This window comes from Pundamilia nyererei, unplaced genomic scaffold (genome assembly GCF_000239375.1).
Source record: "Pundamilia nyererei isolate P.nyererei 1_Seehausen unplaced genomic scaffold, PunNye1.0 scaffold00002, whole genome shotgun sequence".
NCBI classification, from domain to species: domain Eukaryota; kingdom Metazoa; phylum Chordata; class Actinopteri; order Cichliformes; family Cichlidae; genus Pundamilia; species Pundamilia nyererei.
In genome coordinates this window covers 2,681,308-2,702,406 of record NW_005187403.1, presented here as the reverse complement: position 1 = coordinate 2,702,406, position 21,099 = coordinate 2,681,308, and the positions used below count along the sequence as shown (strand labels likewise).

At 41.4% G+C, this 21,099-nt stretch overlaps 1 protein-coding gene across 4 annotated transcripts in view; it reads left to right on the top strand.

Moving 5' to 3' along the window:
• Positions 1-21,099, top strand: part of erbin (erbb2 interacting protein) — a 52,834-nt gene that overhangs the window by 24,944 nt on the left and 6,791 nt on the right. For 3 of the 4 annotated variants that reach the window (XM_005720146.1, XM_005720148.1, XM_005720150.2), the window contains exons 2-20: positions 2,324-2,518; positions 2,715-2,832; positions 6,594-6,672; positions 6,811-6,900; positions 7,628-7,684; positions 9,461-9,524; positions 9,732-9,806; positions 10,501-10,645; positions 12,349-12,421; positions 14,217-14,346; positions 14,429-14,544; positions 15,196-15,265; positions 16,668-16,767; positions 18,083-18,204; positions 18,469-18,642; positions 18,782-18,964; positions 19,052-19,169; positions 19,244-19,427; positions 19,519-21,031. In XM_005720146.1, coding sequence (XP_005720203.1) covers positions 2,333-2,518; positions 2,715-2,832; positions 6,594-6,672; positions 6,811-6,900; positions 7,628-7,684; positions 9,461-9,524; positions 9,732-9,806; positions 10,501-10,645; positions 12,349-12,421; positions 14,217-14,346; positions 14,429-14,544; positions 15,196-15,265; positions 16,668-16,767; positions 18,083-18,204; positions 18,469-18,642; positions 18,782-18,964; positions 19,052-19,169; positions 19,244-19,427; positions 19,519-21,031 — 3,597 coding nt within the window. In that variant the 5' untranslated portion in view covers positions 2,324-2,332. The remainder of the gene's footprint in view (positions 1-2,323; positions 2,519-2,714; positions 2,833-6,593; positions 6,673-6,810; positions 6,901-7,627; positions 7,685-9,460; positions 9,525-9,731; positions 9,807-10,500; positions 10,646-12,348; positions 12,422-14,216; positions 14,347-14,428; positions 14,545-15,195; positions 15,266-16,667; positions 16,768-18,082; positions 18,205-18,468; positions 18,643-18,781; positions 18,965-19,051; positions 19,170-19,243; positions 19,428-19,518; positions 21,032-21,099) is intronic. The other variant, XM_005720147.1, reaches the window with a different exon arrangement.

Below are 21,099 nucleotides of genomic sequence, written 5' to 3'. Positions count from 1 at the left end.
CGCAAATTTTCAAATATATATCGTGATAAATATTTTTGGCCATATCGCCCTGCTCTACGTGGCAGTACAGCTCTTCGGCTCTGATGACTAACACTCAGGATCCATTAAAAAAAAAAAAGGTTTTGTTTAAGATACAAAACAAAGTTTTTCAGGTATGTTGTCATAAATTCAAATACTGTAAATACCGGTATTAAGTAAAAAGTCTCACTGATTGCCTGACCTTTTTGTTTGTTTTTTGCATACCTTACATTAACTCATAATAAGATAAGATAAGATAAGATAAGATAGAACTTTATTAATCCCTCGGGTGGGTTCCTCTGGGAAATTCGACAATTACTACACCTTCTCTGTTAATTCATGCTGCATTCCCTCCTCCCTCTCTGACCACTCTTAATAGCATGCATCATACATGTGTTTATTTCTTCTTGCTTGGGTTGAATGGAGGCAGGCCCTCTGTCGTCTCCTCTGCTGATGGCCCAGATTACTCTAAGTACTTATACATGAGCTGGCCTCTTCCATAGAGAAGATTGTGTGGGAGGCTGACAGCCTTTTACATGTGCATACTTCATGTGAGTGTGGGTGAGTGCATACATGCAGCCATTATTAATGAGTGGGAAATGGAAGAATAGCTGACTGGTTCTGCATTTGGGACAATTGTGGACTGAATTGTCACAAAAGCTGTGGCAAACAAGTAGATCATACTGCCGTCTCTACTACTTTGCACTCTCTAGAAAAAGAGGTCTGTGTTTTACTTTTTATTGGCCCAATATCACCCCTAAAATAAGTATGCTGTTGCTGTTTGTAGCAAAGTCTAACGGAAATACTTGCTCTCACCCACATAAAGCATGCAACGAAAATTTAAAGTCTACCACACTTCGGCGGCTCTGTCAGCCAGACAAGATACAGAGCGGATGAAGTATTCTGAGATGATTTTCTATGACAATACTCAGATTAAGATTAAGGGGGAGGGAAAGTCGCAGTCTCTGCATGGTCCAAACAAAGCCCCTGTTGACCAAAGTCACATTCAATAGTGTGTACTGCACTTTGATGAAAAATTGTGTAGATTTGATCTATAGAAAACATGCATTTAATTTCCAGCAGTGCTTAACAACACCCCTCCTATCCACCTTTTAATCTGTTCATCCACATTGAGAGCAGAAAAGATTTTCTGTCTTATCGATATCAGTTTATTTTGGTGTAGAGAGCTTTGCATGAAACCAGTCAAGGACAAGGATTTGCAAAATAATGGCTGACTCATGGCTTACTTTTTGAATTTATATCCTCCACTTCATTGAACAGCATCACATTTGGCATATTTATGGAAAGTTAGATGTGAAAATTGGCTTTTCCCAAATGGTAAACAGAAAGAGTCTGTCTTTTCCAGGATATTTACTGAAGACCTAAATTAAAAAGTTATTTTTGTTCAGTAAAAATCTGTGTGGATTGATTCACTGGCAGTGATTATGTGCAGTGTATGCAAATTTGAGGAAAAAACTGGCAGCCCATTCCCTTGGAAGAAATAATAGTATTGAGTGTGCATGGTGCAGCTTGCCAACTGCTTTGAGAGGTCCGTCTGCAAAAGTGCCTGGAGAGCCGTTACACACCAGACAGTGTACTGTGCTTTGGGACAGATTTTGGGCTGCATTATTATTTTTAAGTGTAATTCTCTAGTAACAAGTATTTCCATTTAAATTCCAGTGTTTGTTTGCCTTGTCCATTGTGACAGTTTTACCCTCCTCCTCAGATGTGGAGATGAGATTTACAGACTAGCAAGAGACAGCCTCCTACAGCTTTCCGGGGAGGTTAAATTTATCCGATATCGCAGACTAAAGTAAGACGACCAAAAGTAAACATAGCCGGCAGCCCCGTGGCTATTGAAGGAAACAGAATTGTAAATCAAATGGGTACTACTTCCTCCTACTTCTGTGCTTTATTAGAAACTGTGAGAAACAATAATGACTAATAGTCATATTGGATTTAAATGTGAGAGCAAAGGTTGACAAATGTTGAATTTTCCCTTTTATGATGATCTGAGTGATTTGTGGAAGTCGCACCAGAAGCTAAACATGACCGTTGTTTCACATCCATTTTTCTAATCTATTTAAGTCTTGATTGTTACTCTACGGGCTGATGCTGCTTTTTTGTTGTCATACTTATTCAAATTAAATGTGCGATTTTAATCATTTCCATTTCATTAAAGTTGATCAAATGTCAACATCCTTGTGTTACACAGGAAGTGAAATGTGAAAGTAGCACTAGTCACCAGTCTGCCTCCTTATCGTCCTAGTCTCCTTCTTCATATCTCTCCATTTTCCCTCCATAGTGCCTCAGGATGTCCAAGCGGAGCCTGTTTGTTCGTCTGGTACCATGCCGCTGCTTGCGGGGCGAGGAGGAGATCGTAACATCGCTGGACTACTCCCACTGCAGCCTGGAGACTGTTCCTAAGGAGATCTTTAACTTCGAGAAGACCCTGCAAGAACTCTACCTCGATGCCAACCAGATCGAGGAGCTGCCTAAAGTAAGGCATGCATTGTGATGTATAGAAACCTTCAGTGTTTGTACATCTTTGTTGCTAGGAGTCTTTGAGGGATACAGTTGAGCTTTATTAAAAGTCGGGACATTTGTACATTTCTCATGAGACTGTATAGGTGAACCACATGTTAAACCACATGGTGTTTATAATTTCTTTTTTCCCCCCCTCCTCATTCTACAAGCAACTGTTTAACTGCCAGTTACTCAACCGACTGAGCATGCCAGATAACGACCTGGCAGTGTTGCCAGCAGCGATCGCAAACCTCATCAATCTCAGGGAGCTTGATGTCAGCAAAAACAGTAAGCAGGATGATTCCTTTGTAGAACCTTTTTGCTTTAAAGCCTGAAAACTTTCCTTTGAAATTTCAAACGTCGAAACTGTCTTTTTGTTGTCATGACGGCAAGAAAATATATGAACGCATTAATACCTTGTTTAGATTTGCTTTTTCAAAGATGAGACAAGGCGAAATGCCACAGCATGTTTAATTTGCTGTGTTTACGTCACAACATGACTCAAAAAACTGATCAATAGAGCAAGTGGACAAGCCCAGACCTGCAAGCAGCTAGAAACTCTCTCTCAAGTGAAATGGAAAAAACTGAAAGGGCGATATAAAGCTTCTTTGAGCTGGTTCTCTCACACACACACTGTAACAAAATATCTACAGGGTGAATTGTCAACTGTTTTGTAGAGTCGGAAGCAGCGGCATTTGTCAAAGTTTAACATTTACTGCTTTGATATTAAACATTTGCACTGTTGAACATGACAGGGCTTTGTACTTGAAGCCCTTTAAATGTTGCCTGTTTGATGAAAGCTTTCCACAGACACACTTGGTGCTCTTCTAGGGTGACATTTAGAACAAAAAACAGGTGCAGAACAAAGTGTGTGAGGCTGCACACCGAATCAGTCAGATGACTCTGCTGTTTAAATAATTTCTGCCTTTTTAAAAAAACAACAACAAAATGTATATTCAGTTTTTATATCAAATACATCTGCAATAAATTGACACAGTTTTAGCCTCCGTATCACAATCATTATTTGTAAAGTAGACTTTTGTAAATTGAAAGAAAACCAGTACCATGCAGTAGAAAAATTTAAAAGTATGATATTAAACAAGGACAAATGAACAACAACAAAATAACTCTGACAGTTTTTAAAAAACATAATGGATGACTTCCAGTTTTAATTCAAAGAATGTAACAAAAATATTGCATTAATTGTCCATTCACTTTCTACATTTATCCATTGAAGCGGGGCTGGAGCCTATCCCAGCTGTTATAGGGTGAGAGGTGGGGAAGGACAGATTGACAACCCTGGACAGGTTGTCAAGCTGTCAGCCAATTAACAGAGAGACAGATGGCCACCCACACTCATGTGTGTGTGAGCTCCATGGTGGTGTTAGCACTATTGCCTCACAATAAGAAGGTCCTGAGTTCTAAACCAGTCTGTGTGGAGTTTACATGTCCATGTCTCCCTGTCTCCTCTGGGTACCAGCTTCCTCCCACAGTCCAAAGACATGAATGGATTTGGGTTAATTAGTGTTTCAAAACTGACCACAAGGCGTGATTTAGACTTCTGTGGGGAATCCTGCAGTGGCTACAATGTAACCTAGTAAGTGGCAGACGTTGTTGCCAGTATTTATGCTTGTGCTGGACAATTATATTTTTTCCCTCCTTGGACACTTTGTGGCGGTGGGGTTTTGGGGGGCAAACATATTTGTCCTTCTTGTTTTTCCGTTTCTTAGTACATTCACTAATATCCATTACAAAAGTTTCAGCAGTCTCCCTCTAGGAATTTGCTGATGTTTATAGGTCCTTAGATCGGTGTTATTATTTTTCCTCCCTATATTGAGGCAATGGTCATCCCTCGATCACTAATAAATTCAAAAACTGCCAAGAAAAAGCCAATAAATGCACAGCAGTAATCAGTCATTGTGTAGTTATATTTCTAGTTAGGATGTAACAGAGGCTGGTAATTGTAATAACCATCTGTCCTCTCTGTCCAAAATTTGAACATTGGCATCCTCGAAAGAGTGTCCTTTATCCTTAAGATGCAGATGGACTGCTGAGTCTTGTCCTGTGGAGGTGGCTCTTCTGTGTTGTGCCATGCGCTTGTGAAGTGGCTGTTTGGTCTCTCCAATGTAGAGGTCTGGGCATTCCTCGGTGCACTGTACAGCATGCTGTACAGTGCAGCGAGGAATGCTCACATTTTGGACAGAGAGGACAGATGGTTTGAAAGAGGAGTGAAAGAAGCCATCTATGTCCACTGTGAGCGACCATCTTTGAACAGAGGCGGTGGTTTACGACACCAACTCTCTGCCATCTATAATCCAGTTTTGAGATCCCTTCCCAGACGCCTTAACACCCACTCACATCCTGGGCCATCTGATCTCAGGAATTCGCATGATAAGGTGGGGCCAGGTTTCACAATGAACTCACCCGAAACTCGGGCTGATTGGGACCCACACCCAGTTTCACACCTTGCCTCAGGCGATTAGAGGATCATCAGGGGGTCCTTTTGTCCCCCTGTGGGGGGAAACTCCCACTAGGTTTATATCTGGGACTCTCCACCATTTGACCTTAGAACTGAAGAAGCTTCTCGGATGAGAGGTGAAACGTCTTCAAGTAACTTAAAGAAGTCCAGACGCTTTTCTTTGCAAGCTCCTTTGATTCATATGAACTCTTAACTAGACCAAGGTGTGGTCAGTGTAATTTGAAAGGAAAACAAAAGGCCTTCCAGTTCTGGTATACCCAATTTGTACCAGGAAGATGTTAAGAGAAAAAAAACATATACAAAAGGCAAGGAAGAGCTCATACTACATCCTCTTTCAAAATGACATGGCATGTACTGTATGTTTGCCAGAGGAACTGGTTCACTAGTGTTTCTAGATGAAGTGACTGTTGAAGCAACAGGATGGATTTTTAAAACTTATAGCTTACACTGTGCTGAAAAGCTGCAAGACTAAAAGGCTGGTGCTTTACAGTGCAGATGGATAATGACCCCAAAACCCCAAAAGTTGTTTAAGGCAATGAAAGGGAATGTTCTTAAATGGCAGAGTCACTCACATGACCTCAGCTGAGTTGAGATGCCTTTTAGTGAAAGCAAAGCTGAAAGCAGAGAGACTCACAAACAAGCAGCAAAAGCCTGGCAGAGCATCTCGAGGGAGGACATGCAGCATTTAATGATGTCTGTGGAAAGGATTGCTACAGATTCCCATTTAAGTAATAATAATAATTATATTTATAATAATGCTAGTTTGTCCAATTACTTTGGCCTGTGTAAAAGACAGGACTGTAAATTATTAACGGTGAATGCAAAAAATTGATTTGCATCTTGACTGCTTCATTTTAAATCCATGAGTGTTGTACAGATCCAAAGTTAGGGAAAATAGCCTGACTGTCCATACGCTTCTCTACCTGCACAGTCGGCAAAACCCTTTCAGGAACAGAGAGGTTAAAAAGGTACTTGGACTATAAACGAGTGTAAAAGCAGCCTTGATTAAACAGACATTAAAGGATGTAGTGGCATTTTCATGAACCGGAGCTTCATGTCCCGTGTTTACATTAAATGGAGCTTATCCTTCCACACAAAGCACTTTAGCCTAAGTGTTGTGGGCATAAAAGAAAGTAGGTGCAGAGACTTGGTCACAATGCTCACCTTGCTGTGAAGGTTTGGTGAGAAGTTGCAGACTTCAAAATAGATCCCTCACCTTCTATTTTTGTTTTTGCTCTTTGTTTCCTGCTCTTTTATTATGTAACCGCATGCAGTTCTGCACTTTTCTTCTCTCTTTTCAGTGAAGACAAAAAATAAGGGCGAAGAAAGGTGCAGAGCTGCTCTTATTATACCACGATCACACTCTGTTCAGTCAGAGAACCTTTCTGGTTGTTTATTTGTGTTAAATAAGATGTCTTTCATTATGTTTTATCTTTTTTTCATTTGACGGGAGTTATTCATTTTGTGTCAGCAGTAACAAAGCAGCTGAGATACACTGAGCAGATGTAGCTTTGTAGTCGTACTCCTGCCCTGCTGATGATAATTTTTGATGACTTCTGTTTCTCTCCAGGCATCCAGGACTTTCCAGAGAACATCAAGAACTGCAAAGGCCTAGCAATTGTAGAAGCCAGTGTGAATCCCATATCCAAGTGAGTTTGGCTTTCCCTCACTTAACACATTTTAGTTTAATGTTCCCTATAAAGTTTGGGTTCCTAGTGTTCTTGCAGAGGCTTACGAGGCTGCTTGTGTGTTCTCATTCGTGTTCTTGCCTTTGCATGTGTTATCAGGCTCCCTGAAGGCTTCACTCAGCTTCTGAGTCTGACGCAGCTCTACCTGAACGATGCCTTTCTGGAGTTCCTACCAGCCAGCTTCGGCAGGTCGGTTTCTTCCCTGGTTTGTCACACGCTGGACTTGATGGAGTCATGATACTGACATTTGAATTTTCTAAATGCAGTCAAGTCATTAACAACTGCAGAAATGCAACACAAAATGATGCTAGCTCGATAAGATGACCCAGTAGAAGTGATTTTGATTCATACTGTGGGCTACACTTGTGCTGTGTGGCACCAGGACCAAGTACTACTTATGTCATGTCAACAGCACAAAAGTGATGCAGCGAGCATTCACAGAACTATTATATCTCTCAGACCTGGCTTACCATTAATTCTTTAGCATTTACATTTAAGTCATACTGGAGAAACACACAGCTTTAAAAAATGATCACTTTATTTAAAATGATCATGTTGTCTTCTTAACATTTACTTACTATACTTTTCAATATATAGTTAGGCTACACAGATTATTAATCACTTTCATTACTTGCGCGTTACACAAAAGTTTGTGTTGAGCCTTCTGAATGCAGAAAACGTGATGTGATCTGGTGCTGATTCCATCTTTATATTTCTTCCTTTTAGTACTAGTTCTATACAAGAGAAGATTACATCAGACTTTTTTTGCTGTCATGTAACTGCACATCATAGCTGCTTAGTGAAAGATAAGCCGGCTGAGAAAATCATGGCCGCTAAGCTTCAAAAGCCATTTCACATAATATCCCTTTTGGGGAAAATCAACTAATTATGACAATGATTTTTTTCCTGCTTGCAGGTTGACTAAGCTACAAATCCTGGAGCTGAGGGAGAATCAGTTAAAGATGTTGCCAAAGTAGGTGGTTTTTATTTAGCAAACCTTCCAAATGTGAAATATGAAGAATGTTCATTTTAATTAAAAATAATAATAAAAGCAGAGTCTCTCTGAAATTAAGTCGCTTTATGAACTGCGACAAGATTTATTTTTTATTTTTTTTAATCCCTACTTCCTCATTGTCCTCTTCCTCTTGCACCCCCTGCAATGTCTGTCCTTTATCCTTTGTTTTAATCATAGACTCTTTCTCTAAACCTCTAACTGTAGTATTAAATTCCACTGTGTTACATAAGAGTCCCCTTTACTTGGCCACTTGCGCTGACAGGTTTTATAATCCTCTACTGAGACAGTGGTGAAGGTCTTTTTGCTATTTGAGAAGTGTGCTGTGAGACTGAATGTCCCACAGATATTAGAGAAAGCTCCAGGTGATTTTTGGGGGAAGTCACCGTCTCCCTGGTTTCTCTTTAATTTCTGTCACACTTGACTAGCTTTACCATCTTACCATGCTTAACGATACTTGCCTTTTTTTCCCTTCCCCCCTCTGTCTGAGTTTCCTTTTATAATCTCCCCTTTATTATTATTATTATTTTTTGCATTTATTTTTCACTGACTGATGTTCCAGCCGGTGTATAAAGTGCAGTACAGTCAGTGCCACAGCTCGGAGCGGATCCCTTTTTTCTGGCTGTGTTTATGTGACAGAGGCCAGACCTGTTAAAGTCTGGAGGCCTGACAAAGAAAGGGACTAATGATTGGGAGCGTTGCCAGTGCAACACACAAGCATTTCAGAGATGTAAACAATGTGTGCAAAGGGGTGCAATAGAAGTCTTCTCAGGGCTTTCATGTAGAAGCTGCTGCCTCTATTCTCCATCTCTCTCCTCTGGTGCACAGACACACACTGAGCACATGCATAAACCAAGTGTTTTAAAGAAGGCTGCAGTGTTCCTCGCTCAGGGTCATAAGCCCCTTAGTGCTGTTTTTTTAACTGGTGAACTCACTTTCTAGATTAGCCAAAACAGCTCTTTCTCACCCTTTTTTAGCTGTTTGGTTTGGTGTGGGGTTTTTTGTGGTGTGGGGAGAAACACTGTTCGTTCTTTGGTATCATTTCTGTCCCACAAGTACATTTCCACTAACACAGTTTTCACGGTGTCTTGATTTGCTTTAGGGTTGGGATTGTACTTTTTAATCAACTTTTATATTCACATTGTGAAATTGACAGTCAATGGAAATGTTTTATTTTTATTTTGCTTTTATTTGTGCGTGCGTGTGTCTGTGTACGTGCTACGTTTTTGTTTTTTGCTGCTGGCAGTAAAGGACAAATGTCCTCAAAGGTGTCTGTGAGGAAAGAGTTGTTCTTAATCACTAATAATAAGCCTCTGTGAAAATATTTTCTCTCCAGTTGTCTGTTGTGCTGTGGTCAGTTAAATCAGTGTTGTAAGCAGTGCGTGTTTACAGTGTAGGGGAGAATGTGAGCCTGTGGCCTGAATGTGAGAGAAAATTTGGAGCAAGGCTTAGGGCACATTTTCCATTATTTAGAGCATATTTCTATCACGCCTAAGCTCTAAAAGGTATTTATTTCCACATAAAATTATTCAGTGACAGGAGCGAAGGCGGAGCATGTGTGCTTTCCAAATCGAACAGCATGAAAACTGACTGACAGTGGCATAGAGGAGGAATTTTCTTATGGCTGTTTTTTTCTTCTTCTTTAATATGTAAACCATGAAATTCATGTGTTTTTGTTGTTGTTGTTGTTGTTGTTGTTGTTGTTGTTTTTTATGTTTCCTTCTTGTGTGTCTGCAGAAGCATGCAGAAGCTCACACAGCTGGAGAGGTTGGACCTGGGGAGTAATGAGTTCACTGAAGTGGTGAGTATCTTTCAGTCAGTCTGTCACTGCTCGGGGCTCTCACCTCCTCCTTCCTTAATCTGTTCCCTGTCCTATTTTGGTTTTTTAAGCACGTATGTTGAAATTTTTCTTTTCCTTACACTCTGAACCGTCATTTATACATGATAATGTGATTCATTTTTTTTAGCTTGCTCACAACTACGTGCTTTCTCTTTTCTACATGTGCAGCCTGAGGTGGTGGAGTGGCTGACTGGACTCAAGGAGCTGTGGATGGACGGGAACAAACTGACCTTTTTACCTGGGGTATCATATACGCTCATATTCCCGTTCAGTGACTGCTGCGTCTTAACACATCATCTTGAGATTATTTCCCTCGATTCTCCCCCAACCCCCCAAAACTGTGTGTCTCCTCAAGTCTTCATCAAAACGAGCTGCAGTCAGTTTACATCAGACTTTGAGCTCTCTGAAACCAGCAGAGAGGGCTGCGCTTTGAACGCGATTCTGTCGTAGGATGAACTCGCACAACAAAATGCATAGTTTTGGGTTTGCATATGTCCCCCACAAAAAAATCAGCTATGAATGAATTCTTATGTCGGTGTGTTGACAGTCAGGATTTGTTAAATGAGGCTCTTCTTTCATCCAAATGACCAGCTTGTTTGTAAGTGGGTCATAATTAAAGCATTAGTTCTGCTGCCAGCATTTCAGTAGCATCAGCTGTAATCACAATCTGGCCTTTTATAAGCCATGACGTCTGTGGAGTATGAAACAAACCATTAAGTGTTACTCATTTTATTAGCAGAACAGTGTTTTCAACCTAAAATAAGTGTGATATTGTCTCCCACTGTGGGATTATATCATGTCTGCATATATAGTTATTTACTTCGCTGCAGAAAATGTTAGTTAACTGCTTGTTTGTGATCATTTTAATTTACTGCCACAGTTTGCATCTCATACTGCTGCATAAATTAAGGGTGACTTTTTATTTTATTTTGTGCAGATGTTGGGGACACTAAAACAACTGGTGTATCTAGACGTGTCGAAGAACAACTTGGAGCTGGTGGATGAACAAATCCGCGGCTGTGAGAATCTACAGGACCTTCTGCTCTCCAACAATGCTCTCACACAGCTGCCAGGCTCCATCGGTAAAGATCTGACACACACACACACACACACACCGTATTAGAAGACCTGTTATGAAACACCTTAACTCTCTTTTAGCTGTTGCCAGCTTTTAAATCTTTCCAAGCCCTTCATCAGTGAAAAAGCCTCTCTTGTCTCTTTCTATGTCTCTTTTAGCACTTGCAGTGTGAGCCGACGGGACAGTACTACCACAAGACTTTTATTTTTCTGTGTCATTTTCTCTAATAGAGACTGATCTATATATAATTGCAACAGAGCATGAAACTGATGTGCTGCATAATAACCTTTTTCTTATTTTTCAGTATTCAGTGTTATTTTTGGTTTTTGATGAAACCAAATTATGCTAACAATATAAAACTGTAGTGAAGTACACAGTGAGATACTCATAACATATTGTTATGTCTGTAACAGAAGAAATACAATTATTCAGATATTTCTACAGCTCAGGATTGCTTTTACCCAACCCTTATTAATCTCTAATGAATTAGGTTCCAATTACTCATGTATTCAAATGTCACGGGTATGAAACATTTAGCAATATCAATGCAGCTTACTCATTTATGATTCACTGCGTCTTTTTGTTTTTCTTTGTGGACAAATAGAAATAAAACACCATATTCAATTTGGGTTACATTTGTGACAAGTTGTTAAGTGACCAGTAAAAATAAATAAATTGCTCAAAAATTAAGAAACTGATATTTAGTATTATACATATTAAGAATAAAGTTATTTGTGTAAAAAAACAAAACTCCACAGGTTTTAAACCAGTGTAAAGACAGACACATTGGCTCACAAAGGTAAATATGATTTAAACATGAAGTTAAAAGTTCTGTAAAATAAAATCATTGAGTACAATAATGTAGACTTATATTAGATGTTCTGGGCAAGCCTAAAAAAAAGCAACCTGGATCAGCAGTTTTCTTCCAGCCATGAGGGACACAGTTAACTCAGCATTAAGGCCTCCGTCGCACAGACCTACAGACCAGCTAGCAACCATCTGGAAAATGTATGCGCCAGTTGGTGGAGGTTGCTGCCAATTGCTATGAAACCAATGAACCCCATTCCATTCGATTTCAATTCAGTTTTATTTGTATAGCACCAAATCATAACAACATTCACCTCAAGGTTATTTATAAAGATAAAGACCCTACAATAATAGGGAGAAACCCCAACAGTCAGATCACCCCCTATAAGCAAGTAGTTGGCGACAGTAGGAAGGAAAATCTCCCAAACAGAACGTGTCAGTGGCAGCGATGCTGCCTCATTAACCCTCAGCAGTGCAGAGCCCGACAACTTCTCTGTGCGACTGGGTGACAGACAGCTGACAATTGTGTTGGCTACTTTTTTTCCCCCTTTTTCAAATGTTAATTTTGACAAATAGGTGCCTATTTTTCGAAATAAATTGTAAAGCTACATTTATAATATTTATTGACAGTCATAATTTTGAATGGCATACTTACTCCCATCCCTTTTGCAAAAAACAAGACTAATAAAATCCTTTAAATTCATGCAAACACTGCTGTTGAAATCATGGTTGATGACGACTGCTATAGCCATTACTGTATTGACAGTATGAATGAATCTAATTAACTGGTGTGTAATGGATCTTCCTCTTTGCTGCGTACCAGCAAGTGATAGTCAATAACTGATCTGAGCTGTTGTCGACGCCTTCCTGATCCTAGCTCTCTGTTCCTTTTTTTTAAAGGCACCCTGAAGAAACTGACTGCACTGAAAGTGGATGAAAATCAGCTGATGTACTTGCCAGATTCCATTGGAGGGTGAGCATCACAGCAATAGATTTGATAACAGCAGAGTAAACCCTGAGCTCAGTGGATTATTGTGTCGTTTTTTTTTTATATCTGGAATCCATTGATCTGATAACATGTTTTCTGGAAAAAGTAAATATCCCCATTAAAGAGAATGCAACCCCTGCTCGGTTTGTTTTGGTCTCGCGCTGATGATTGGTAGCTTAGTAATGGCTATGGCTATAAAGAGTGGTTATGAATGTCAAGTCTTTGAATCTGCCATAGCGATTTAAGGACAGTTCATCCATTTGCTTCAGTGTGGAAGGGCTGCTGGTAAACACTGGTCTCATGACCCTCATAGGCAGTAATGATATGAAATCCTGTGTTACTATTCAGAGGTTTTTCCGTCTAATGTATACAGGTAAACCCTCAGTCGCCAGCTGCTGAGTACCGAGCCAGGTCCACACGCTGATCCTCTTTCTACTCTGAATCATTGACACACAGTTGACAAAGATTAGGTTCCATTTAATCCATGCTTTTATTTTTTTAATCCATCCCCTCCAACATCCATGAGAAAGACAAATCTACATTACCTGATAAAAACAATTGTATCTGTGCAGTTTTTTATTACTGTTTTCAAACACCTTCAATTGCCCCTTATGTTAGAATGTGCCGCCTTATGTACTTTGACGTAGATTATGTGACAAAGCCTATGGTTTAGCTTAATCCCATGCAAGGGTTTTAGTTTAAGCAAGCTCATTTCCTCCCCCATTTATATGTAGCTGGTTTCGTTTTACTTCGCCACTTGTCCACTGGGGGTTTTTTTGTTTCCCTGGTGTATTTTTAGTAGACAGGCGTCAGATCCTTGTGGCGTTTCATGGTACTGTAGCATATGAGCTTTCTGGACGTGGGGCTGCTTTGCATTAATATGAAACCCAGCGTGCATTTACATTTTTCACTCAGCAAAATTCCGCTTAAAGGATGTCCCATGAAATATTTGAGATTTGCATTTGCATCAGTCTATTTGTGTTTCACCGTCACTGTACAGTAACATTGATCAGAGCTTTTCTTATTTAGTTACTTAGCTGTTCATTATTTAATAGTCTCTGTGAAGAATTTAAAGAGATCAGAATGCACTGACGGTTGTAAGCAATGAAACCAGATGCATGTTAGTATGCTTAACAAAAAGAGCCACCTAAATGTGGTAGCAGCGCTGTGTTCAGTTTCTTCTGCATGTGTTTGAAGCCCAGCAGCTGCCGTCTGAAAGAGCTTTTTCAGAAAGAGCAAAACTCCAAGTGAATCTTGTGCTAACATCCTAGACATTACATGGCTGTCTGCTTAACATCCTTCAGCCATCCTGAGCTTTCTAGTAAGTAATAGCTTGCTTAGCTACAAATCTTAATATTGTTATTGAAGCCCTGTCCATTGGCCGTTCCTTTGGAGTTGATGTTGCTCTTGGTAATCTTCTTAAATATTTCCCACCCTGTTATGACTGTCTGTGGCAGTTTAGAGCTAAGATGATCTTAATTTAGTACCTGCCCACTTGGTGGTGTTAATGGCTTTTTCACCTGTTAACAAATTGATATTGCAACCAGAGAGCAAAGAAATTGTAGCACGTAGGAACAATAATGTACCACAGTCAGATGTCCAATCAGAGATGAGCAAAAACGAAATTAAATTTAAAAAATGTATTGGTGTTCTCCATTGCAGCAGTATGTTCAGTATTTCTTTGTTTGTAAGTGTCTGGCTGCTGGTGGTAACTTCTTGGCAATTTAACTGCAAAAAAACTGCCATTAAAGTGGATTTTTGCCATGTCTCTCTGCATCAGGCTGACATGCATTGATGAGCTGGATTGCAGTTTCAATGAGATTGAAGCGTTGCCAGCCACCATTGGCCAGTGTGTCAATATGCGCACCTTTGCTGCAGATCACAACTTCCTTGCCCAGCTTCCACCCGAGGTGAGTGTGCGCATCGGTTTGTAGATTTTAATCCGTGTGTTCACTGTCTGCAGTGAGAGTCATTGGTGTGCTCGCTTCACAGATGGGCAACTGGAAGAGGGCAACTGTGCTGTTTCTACATTCCAACAAGCTGGAGTCTTTGCCCGAGGAGATGGGCGACATGCAAAAGCTCAAAGTCGTCAACCTCAGCAACAACAAGTGAGCCTTCTCTGCTTGTTGTATTTTTATTTTTTTTTGTATTTTTTAGAAACTCTGGCCTGATTTTAAATATTATCTAAATCCAAACACGCAATTGCTGTAGTCTTCTGTTTTTTGTTGTGCATCAGATCTATTTGCAATTATTTACTTTGTTCAGACTAAACAAGGTGTTAACTATGAAATCTACACATTTTGTTCCAGATTTTATCAGAATTACACAACATAACTGACAAAACAATTGTTAGATTAGTTGATAAAATTAAATATATATAATCAATTTTACGTACTTTAAATCCAGGACATTTTAAAAGCAGTGATTCCTTCACTATGTAAAGCTACCAGTTAATAAAAGCAATCAAATGTCTTGTCTTACGCTTATTTTCAAATGTGGAGTTTGAAATTGTACCTGCTGATTACAGTATTGTGATGAAGGCTTATTAGAATGAAAAAAGGGTAAGGTCTTGATCGTTTCCTTTTTTAAGAAAAAAGGGACATTTTCCAGGCTTCTCTTTTATAGTCGGCCTGCTTAGATCAAATTTGCCTGACAAAATGAATTAAATTGATTTTTTTTTTTTTTTTACTCGCCCAGGAAAGCAGTTTTAAGCGTTTTGGTGACTGAGTTTTGTTTTTTTGTTTTTTGTTCTACTTCAGGTTGAAGAATCTTCCGTACAGTTTCACCAAACTGACTGAGCTGACTGCAATGTGGCTGTCTGAAAATCAGGTAAGACTGCACAAGTATTTGGCATAAAACAATAAGGCCTCTGGGTTCAGAGGTGTCAGATGGGGACAGCAATAGCAGGAGCGTCTGTGACTCGCACTAAAAATTCAGCTGTAAATCAAGAAGCCTTCCCGGTAGCTCGCAGGAAGGTACATCTAACCACTTCCAGGACATCTGATCTAATGCAGGTCAGATTGTATGACCAGTCTTTCAAACAGAGTAGAGGTTTCTGGCACAAGTTCATTTACAGCTAAAGAGGTTGAAGCACCAGTAACACTTGTATTATAAAGAACCTCTGTATTGCTTGATCAACACATTTGGGTCATTCTGTATTTCAAATTTAAAAGGATCCTAATGATTCTCAGAAAATGCCCCCTTAATGGTTATTTGAGTGGCAATCTAGACAAGAAACCTTGACCACTGAATGTGTAAATCTGAATGACAAGGAGGGCATTTGTAAGACGAGACTGCTGCAGCCAGACGGAATTAAAGTGGTCTTCAAAATTACCAGGCAAGTTGAGGTGCATGAAATTTGGACTTCTTAACAGGAAATGTCTGGTCGGCTCACATGAGAGCAAAAGGTTTATAATCCCAATTTGTCACAGCAGGGTGACTTTCTATTGTAAAGGAATACTTGACCTGGTCATATTGTCAGTATACAGAGGCAACGAAAGGATGGAGAACACTCTGTGGGACACTGTGGATTCAGTGTGTTGGCTTTTGTTCAGCTTATTTCCAAATTACAGTCTGACTCTGACTGCATTCTCAAATCAATTATTCATGGCTTTTCCCCTCTCCTGGCTAGACTGTCCCAAGGTTCTGTTTGGGTGCCTTAACAAATTGTCCCCAGGAAACTGCAGCTGTTTGAGAATGCTGCAGAGAGAAGATGTAGAGTCATCCACACAGCATCCATCACTGCTGTCCTGCTCTTATATAAACTGTCTGATTTGTAATGAATAAAATCTCTAAAATTTTGTGGTCCTTATATCTTTCCACAATCACTTTCCTACCTAAATAACTCCTAACAAGGACACTGCGAAGACAGGCAGTCTGCAACAGCTACATCAACACTAAGACACATGGATGCAGTTGGACAGGTGCAACAATGCAGACGGGGGCCTAAGGCAAGCTTAGAGCAGCCTCATCAACGAATGGATGACAGGAAGAGGCACCCAGATGTGTTAAAGTAATGTGAAGGCAAATTAGAAGTGAAGAAAGTCGGCGTGAAATAGCTGTGTAGAATTCGGGGAAGACGGGTTGAATTTATCACGGCTCCATCTTGTGATGTGTTATTTTCCCCTGCGGTTAAGTGTTCTCTTCCATATTTACGTTTTTGATGTCCCATGTATTTGTCAAAGAGCTCCTGATTTTACATGGCACTCAACCCCATATTTTGTCCACACAGTCAAAACCCCTGATCCCACTCCAGAAAGAGGAAGATCCAGAGACTCAGAAAACAGTGCTGACCAACTACATGTTCCCGCAGCAAATTAGGATTGAGGAATGTGAGTAACTGCTCTTTGTTTGATATACATTTCCAAGCTGTAAGTGGCAGACTATCAAACACTTCACTCACCCACCTGGGTTTCAGCATCAGGAATAAGTACTACTAGCACTGACATAAACCCTAAATTCTCATGGGCATTCTTAGGTGTTAAGAAGACTATATTATGTTGCCCTCACAAAGTTTGATGACCTACAAGGATCCCTAAATGCATATTTTATAAAAGACCTTGTTATCTGAGACTGAAGCAGGGGAAACACTAGCCATCGTCTTCCTGTCAAGCACCTGTTTGTTTGGTTTCCTTTTACAGCAGACGGCTCACACTGACAGTGTTGTATCTTTACTTTAGAGTAATTAGTGGTTCGTGGTCGGCGTGCTTGAGCTACTGAAATGGTCACGAGTCTTTTTTGAGACGTCGGGGATTTCTGTCACAGCCTGAACAGTTACGGCCCTGTGGCGGGCTTTACACCATTTGCCGTGTTTATTAGCTAGGGCTTGTTTCCGATCAAGTCTTTTCTTTTGCTTGGAAGCTGGAAGTATTCACAGCCTGACTGCAGTTAACATGTTTTACAACTTGTTGATATGGAGAGTACACAGCAGGTGACTCAGCGGGTTCACTGTGACTTCACGCTGTGGGGTGTTGTCAAGTGAGCTACAGTTGTGTGTGTAATCTTTTGAGCTGATGTTGTCAGAGAATTAGTCAAATGGGATCTCTTATCAGAAAATTCTACTACACTGAAGGTGTGTAGTAGAATCACACTTAGTCTCTCTATTGCTAAATCGAGAGCAGTAAGCTTTTTACAACAGGAAAACCACACTGATTGACACCTTCACAAATATTTCACAGCGTCTAATTGTCTGCTTGCTTCATTTCAGGCAAGTCGTACAGGAGTTATGGTGAAACAGAGAGACTGAGTTGAATCTTTCATGCTTTTTTTCATTACCGATTATCCACAAACTTGCTTCTTTGCGTTTACGGTGGAGTATTCATACTGAAGATTAGTACATAGTAGCAAAATATTCTCTTGGAATTTTTGGATGCCATCATAGAAAAGGAATTTATTGCAACATCGGTTGCAGGGTTTAACAGCATTGTTTGGTTCTTTTGGAGTTTTTTGGGTTAACTCCCGATTTTGAAGTTCCTCCACAGCTCCCTTCAGTTTATTGGCGTTCCTCGTGTTTCCTTTGCGCCATCTTGTGGTCACATTTATTATGTGACAGATTTAGGTTGAATTAAAAAGTCCTCATTTGGGTGGGGGAAAAATTCAAAAGACAAATTTTGATTCACTGCCTGGCATTTTTATTTTTCCCCACAGACATTCCAAACTCTGACTCTGAGAGCTTTAATCCAACTCTGTGGGAGGAGCAACGCAAGCACCGAGCTCAGGTGGCCTTCGAATGTGACGAGGACAAAGATGAGAGAGAAACGCCCCCGAGGGTTAGTGCTGCACATTTGTTACTGCTTATATAATTGGAAAAGGAAAAACAACCGTGGCGACACGAATTACCGCAGCAGCAGGGGCTTTTTTGGACACAAATCTTCACTTTGTTTCGTCCTCTGCGGGGATGGGGTCTTATAAAATGGGATGTAATTTCTGCTTAACCCTGTCATCTCTAGCATGAAATCAGTCTTATTTATTTCAGCGTGTTACCATTTTTGGTCAGCTTTAATTTTAAACTCTGTGTATTCAAACTGTTGTAGGAGGGAAACCTGAAGCGCTACCCTACACCATACCCAGACGAGCTGAAGAACATGGTGAAAACAGCCCAGTCGGTGGCTCACAGGCTCAAGGAGGATGAGTCGAGTGATGAGTCCAGCAAAGAAGCAAAACCTGTTGAGAGAAACCACATTGGAGTGCAGGATGTGGGGGTAAAGGTCAGTGAAGGGCTCCACTTGGAAAGAAACCAGCCTCTTTCATTTCTGGTGTCATGTTGTTGGATTCATTTAAATTCCCTTTTTAACCTCTCCATAAGGTTTTAATGCATAACTAATCACCTGGACTGTTTTTGTGCAGGTGATTGAAGCCCCCTGTCCCAATGGTGTAGCGTCAAACATGGAGGCCCAAGTGTCTGCCGACGTGTGTGGCCAAAATCTCTCTGCACCCGAAGCAAAGGACACTTCTGAGTCTTACAGCTCCCAGAAAATCCCCCTCAAGTCTTCAGAGGACTCGATGATGAACCACGAGGACACACTAGAGGTAGTCCAAATAATTCAGTACTTCAGATTTTTAGGACTTCTCACAGTTACGCAAACAAGAAGTACAAAGTGCTTCCTCTGTCTTTAGGATTCTGAGGAGCTGTCAGATGAAGAAGACGAGATGAAGATTGCAGAGCTCAGACCCCCTCTTATTGAGATTTCCATCAACCAGCCTAAAGTAGTGACTCTAAGTAAGGATAAAAAAGGTAACTATGAAGGATCTAAAGTGAAAATTGAAATGTCTGGATGCAGAACACTGACAGTAATTTCTGATTAACAGATGATGGGAAAGATGCAGATTCTTTGCTGGATGACACCGTGGCTAACAGTAACCAGAACAACAGTAACTGCTCATCTCCATCACGCATGTCAGACTCTGTGTCTCTGACCACAGACAGCAGCCAGGACAACTCTTTGTGCACACCTGAGAGAGAGGCAAAGATGCCTTTCCTACCAAAAAGCCGGTTAGTGCTTTTCCGTATGGTAATATACACTAAAGAGGGGAGTGCTCCCCCTGATCTTATTTTACTATTTCAGTATTTGTCCTCATTTCAGGCAAGAAGATGAGAATATGAACCAGCCTAAAGACACCACCCCTCTCCTCCATAATGGCAATGGCTCTGAAACGTCCCTCCAGGCCCTCTTAAAAACCCAGCAGGCACCACCAGGGAAAATGGGAGACTACGACCTGTCCATGGAAGCCAGACTGGCCTTCATTGAGAAGGAAATAAACAATGGTATGGGAGACACGTACACCAAGTGGGACCAGATTAATATGAATGTGACCAAGCTGCCAACTGACAACATGGTTCAGCTGGATGAGCTGGATAAAGGCAAGAATGGTTCGTTAGCTCAGGAGGAAGTGGACAGCAAAGAGGGTTACGATAACATGGATCATTTACAGAATGGAAATCGACAGGCAGGTGACTGCAACGATAGTCTGGGGAATAAAAGCCTAGGGATGAGAGGAGAAACAGCTGCTGTGCACGTGGCCTCGACAGGCGTGACAGCCTGCAGTGACATGTCTCTATCTCACAGCACTGAGGAACTGTCTCCAGAGAAAAGGTGCCATCCCCCGCAGGTGTTGAAGTCTCACAGCATCAGCAACATAGAAACAGGGGCCGTGAGGTTGTACTCCTTTGATGGAGATGATGACTCAGTGGGGACTAGGGTGGCAGGGGCCGGGCCAGGGCCAGGAGCTCAGGGCCAGAGCATAGTCAGGAGCAAGTCAGCCGGCCAGTTGCTCAATGATCAGACTCTCCTGGTCTACCCCAACTCCTCTGCGTCCTCTTCTGACCTGCTCTCCTCTTCTAAGCTTCCTGCCAACACAAGCAGACATCCTGTCTCCTCCAGCATGGCCATGGGAATCCCTCCTCCTCAGTACAACATACAATACACAAACAGTGACATGTCTAAAGAGGGTCTCTGGGGGCAGAGGACAGCCATGGCTTCAGAGCAACAAGGCTACCATCCTGCTCCTCCTCCACACTCACTAGCCAACACAAATTACTCAAACCGTAATCAGGCGCCTCCTTACCCTCTGCAGCCCCAGCAGAGAGGCCCTGCGATGGCTTCCAAACCTTCTGGGGAGATGTGGGCTATGGAGAGACTTCATTCTGCTGCAGGCCAGCCTAGAAGCAGCACCCTGCAGAGGCAAGGCAGCACTAGCTCCACAGCTTCCATGTCTGACCCAAGGCGTATGCAGTTGTCCGAAGGAGACTACATGACATACAGGGACATTCACACCCTCGCCAGAGGGCCACTAGCAATGAGTCACGCCATGCAGAGGCCCCTCTCAGCTCGCACTTACAGCATCGATGTACCCGGAGCTTCCAGGCCTCACAGCAGCAGGCCACCGGCCCATGAGCTTCCAGAACGGACCATGTCTGTTAGCGATTTTAATTACCAGCACAGCAGCCCCAGCAAGAGGCCCAACACCAGGGTGAAGTCTGAGCACTCACTCCTCGACGGGCCAGGACAGATGCAGGGAGGAATGGGAGCAGGGAGGGTTCCAGTAGACTGGAGAGACCAGGTGATGCGGCACATCGAGGCCAAGAAGATGGAAAAGGTAAAGAGTTTTATTATGAAAAAAGAACTGCTTGGTGTGTGTGTGTGTGTGTGTGTGTGTGTGTGTGT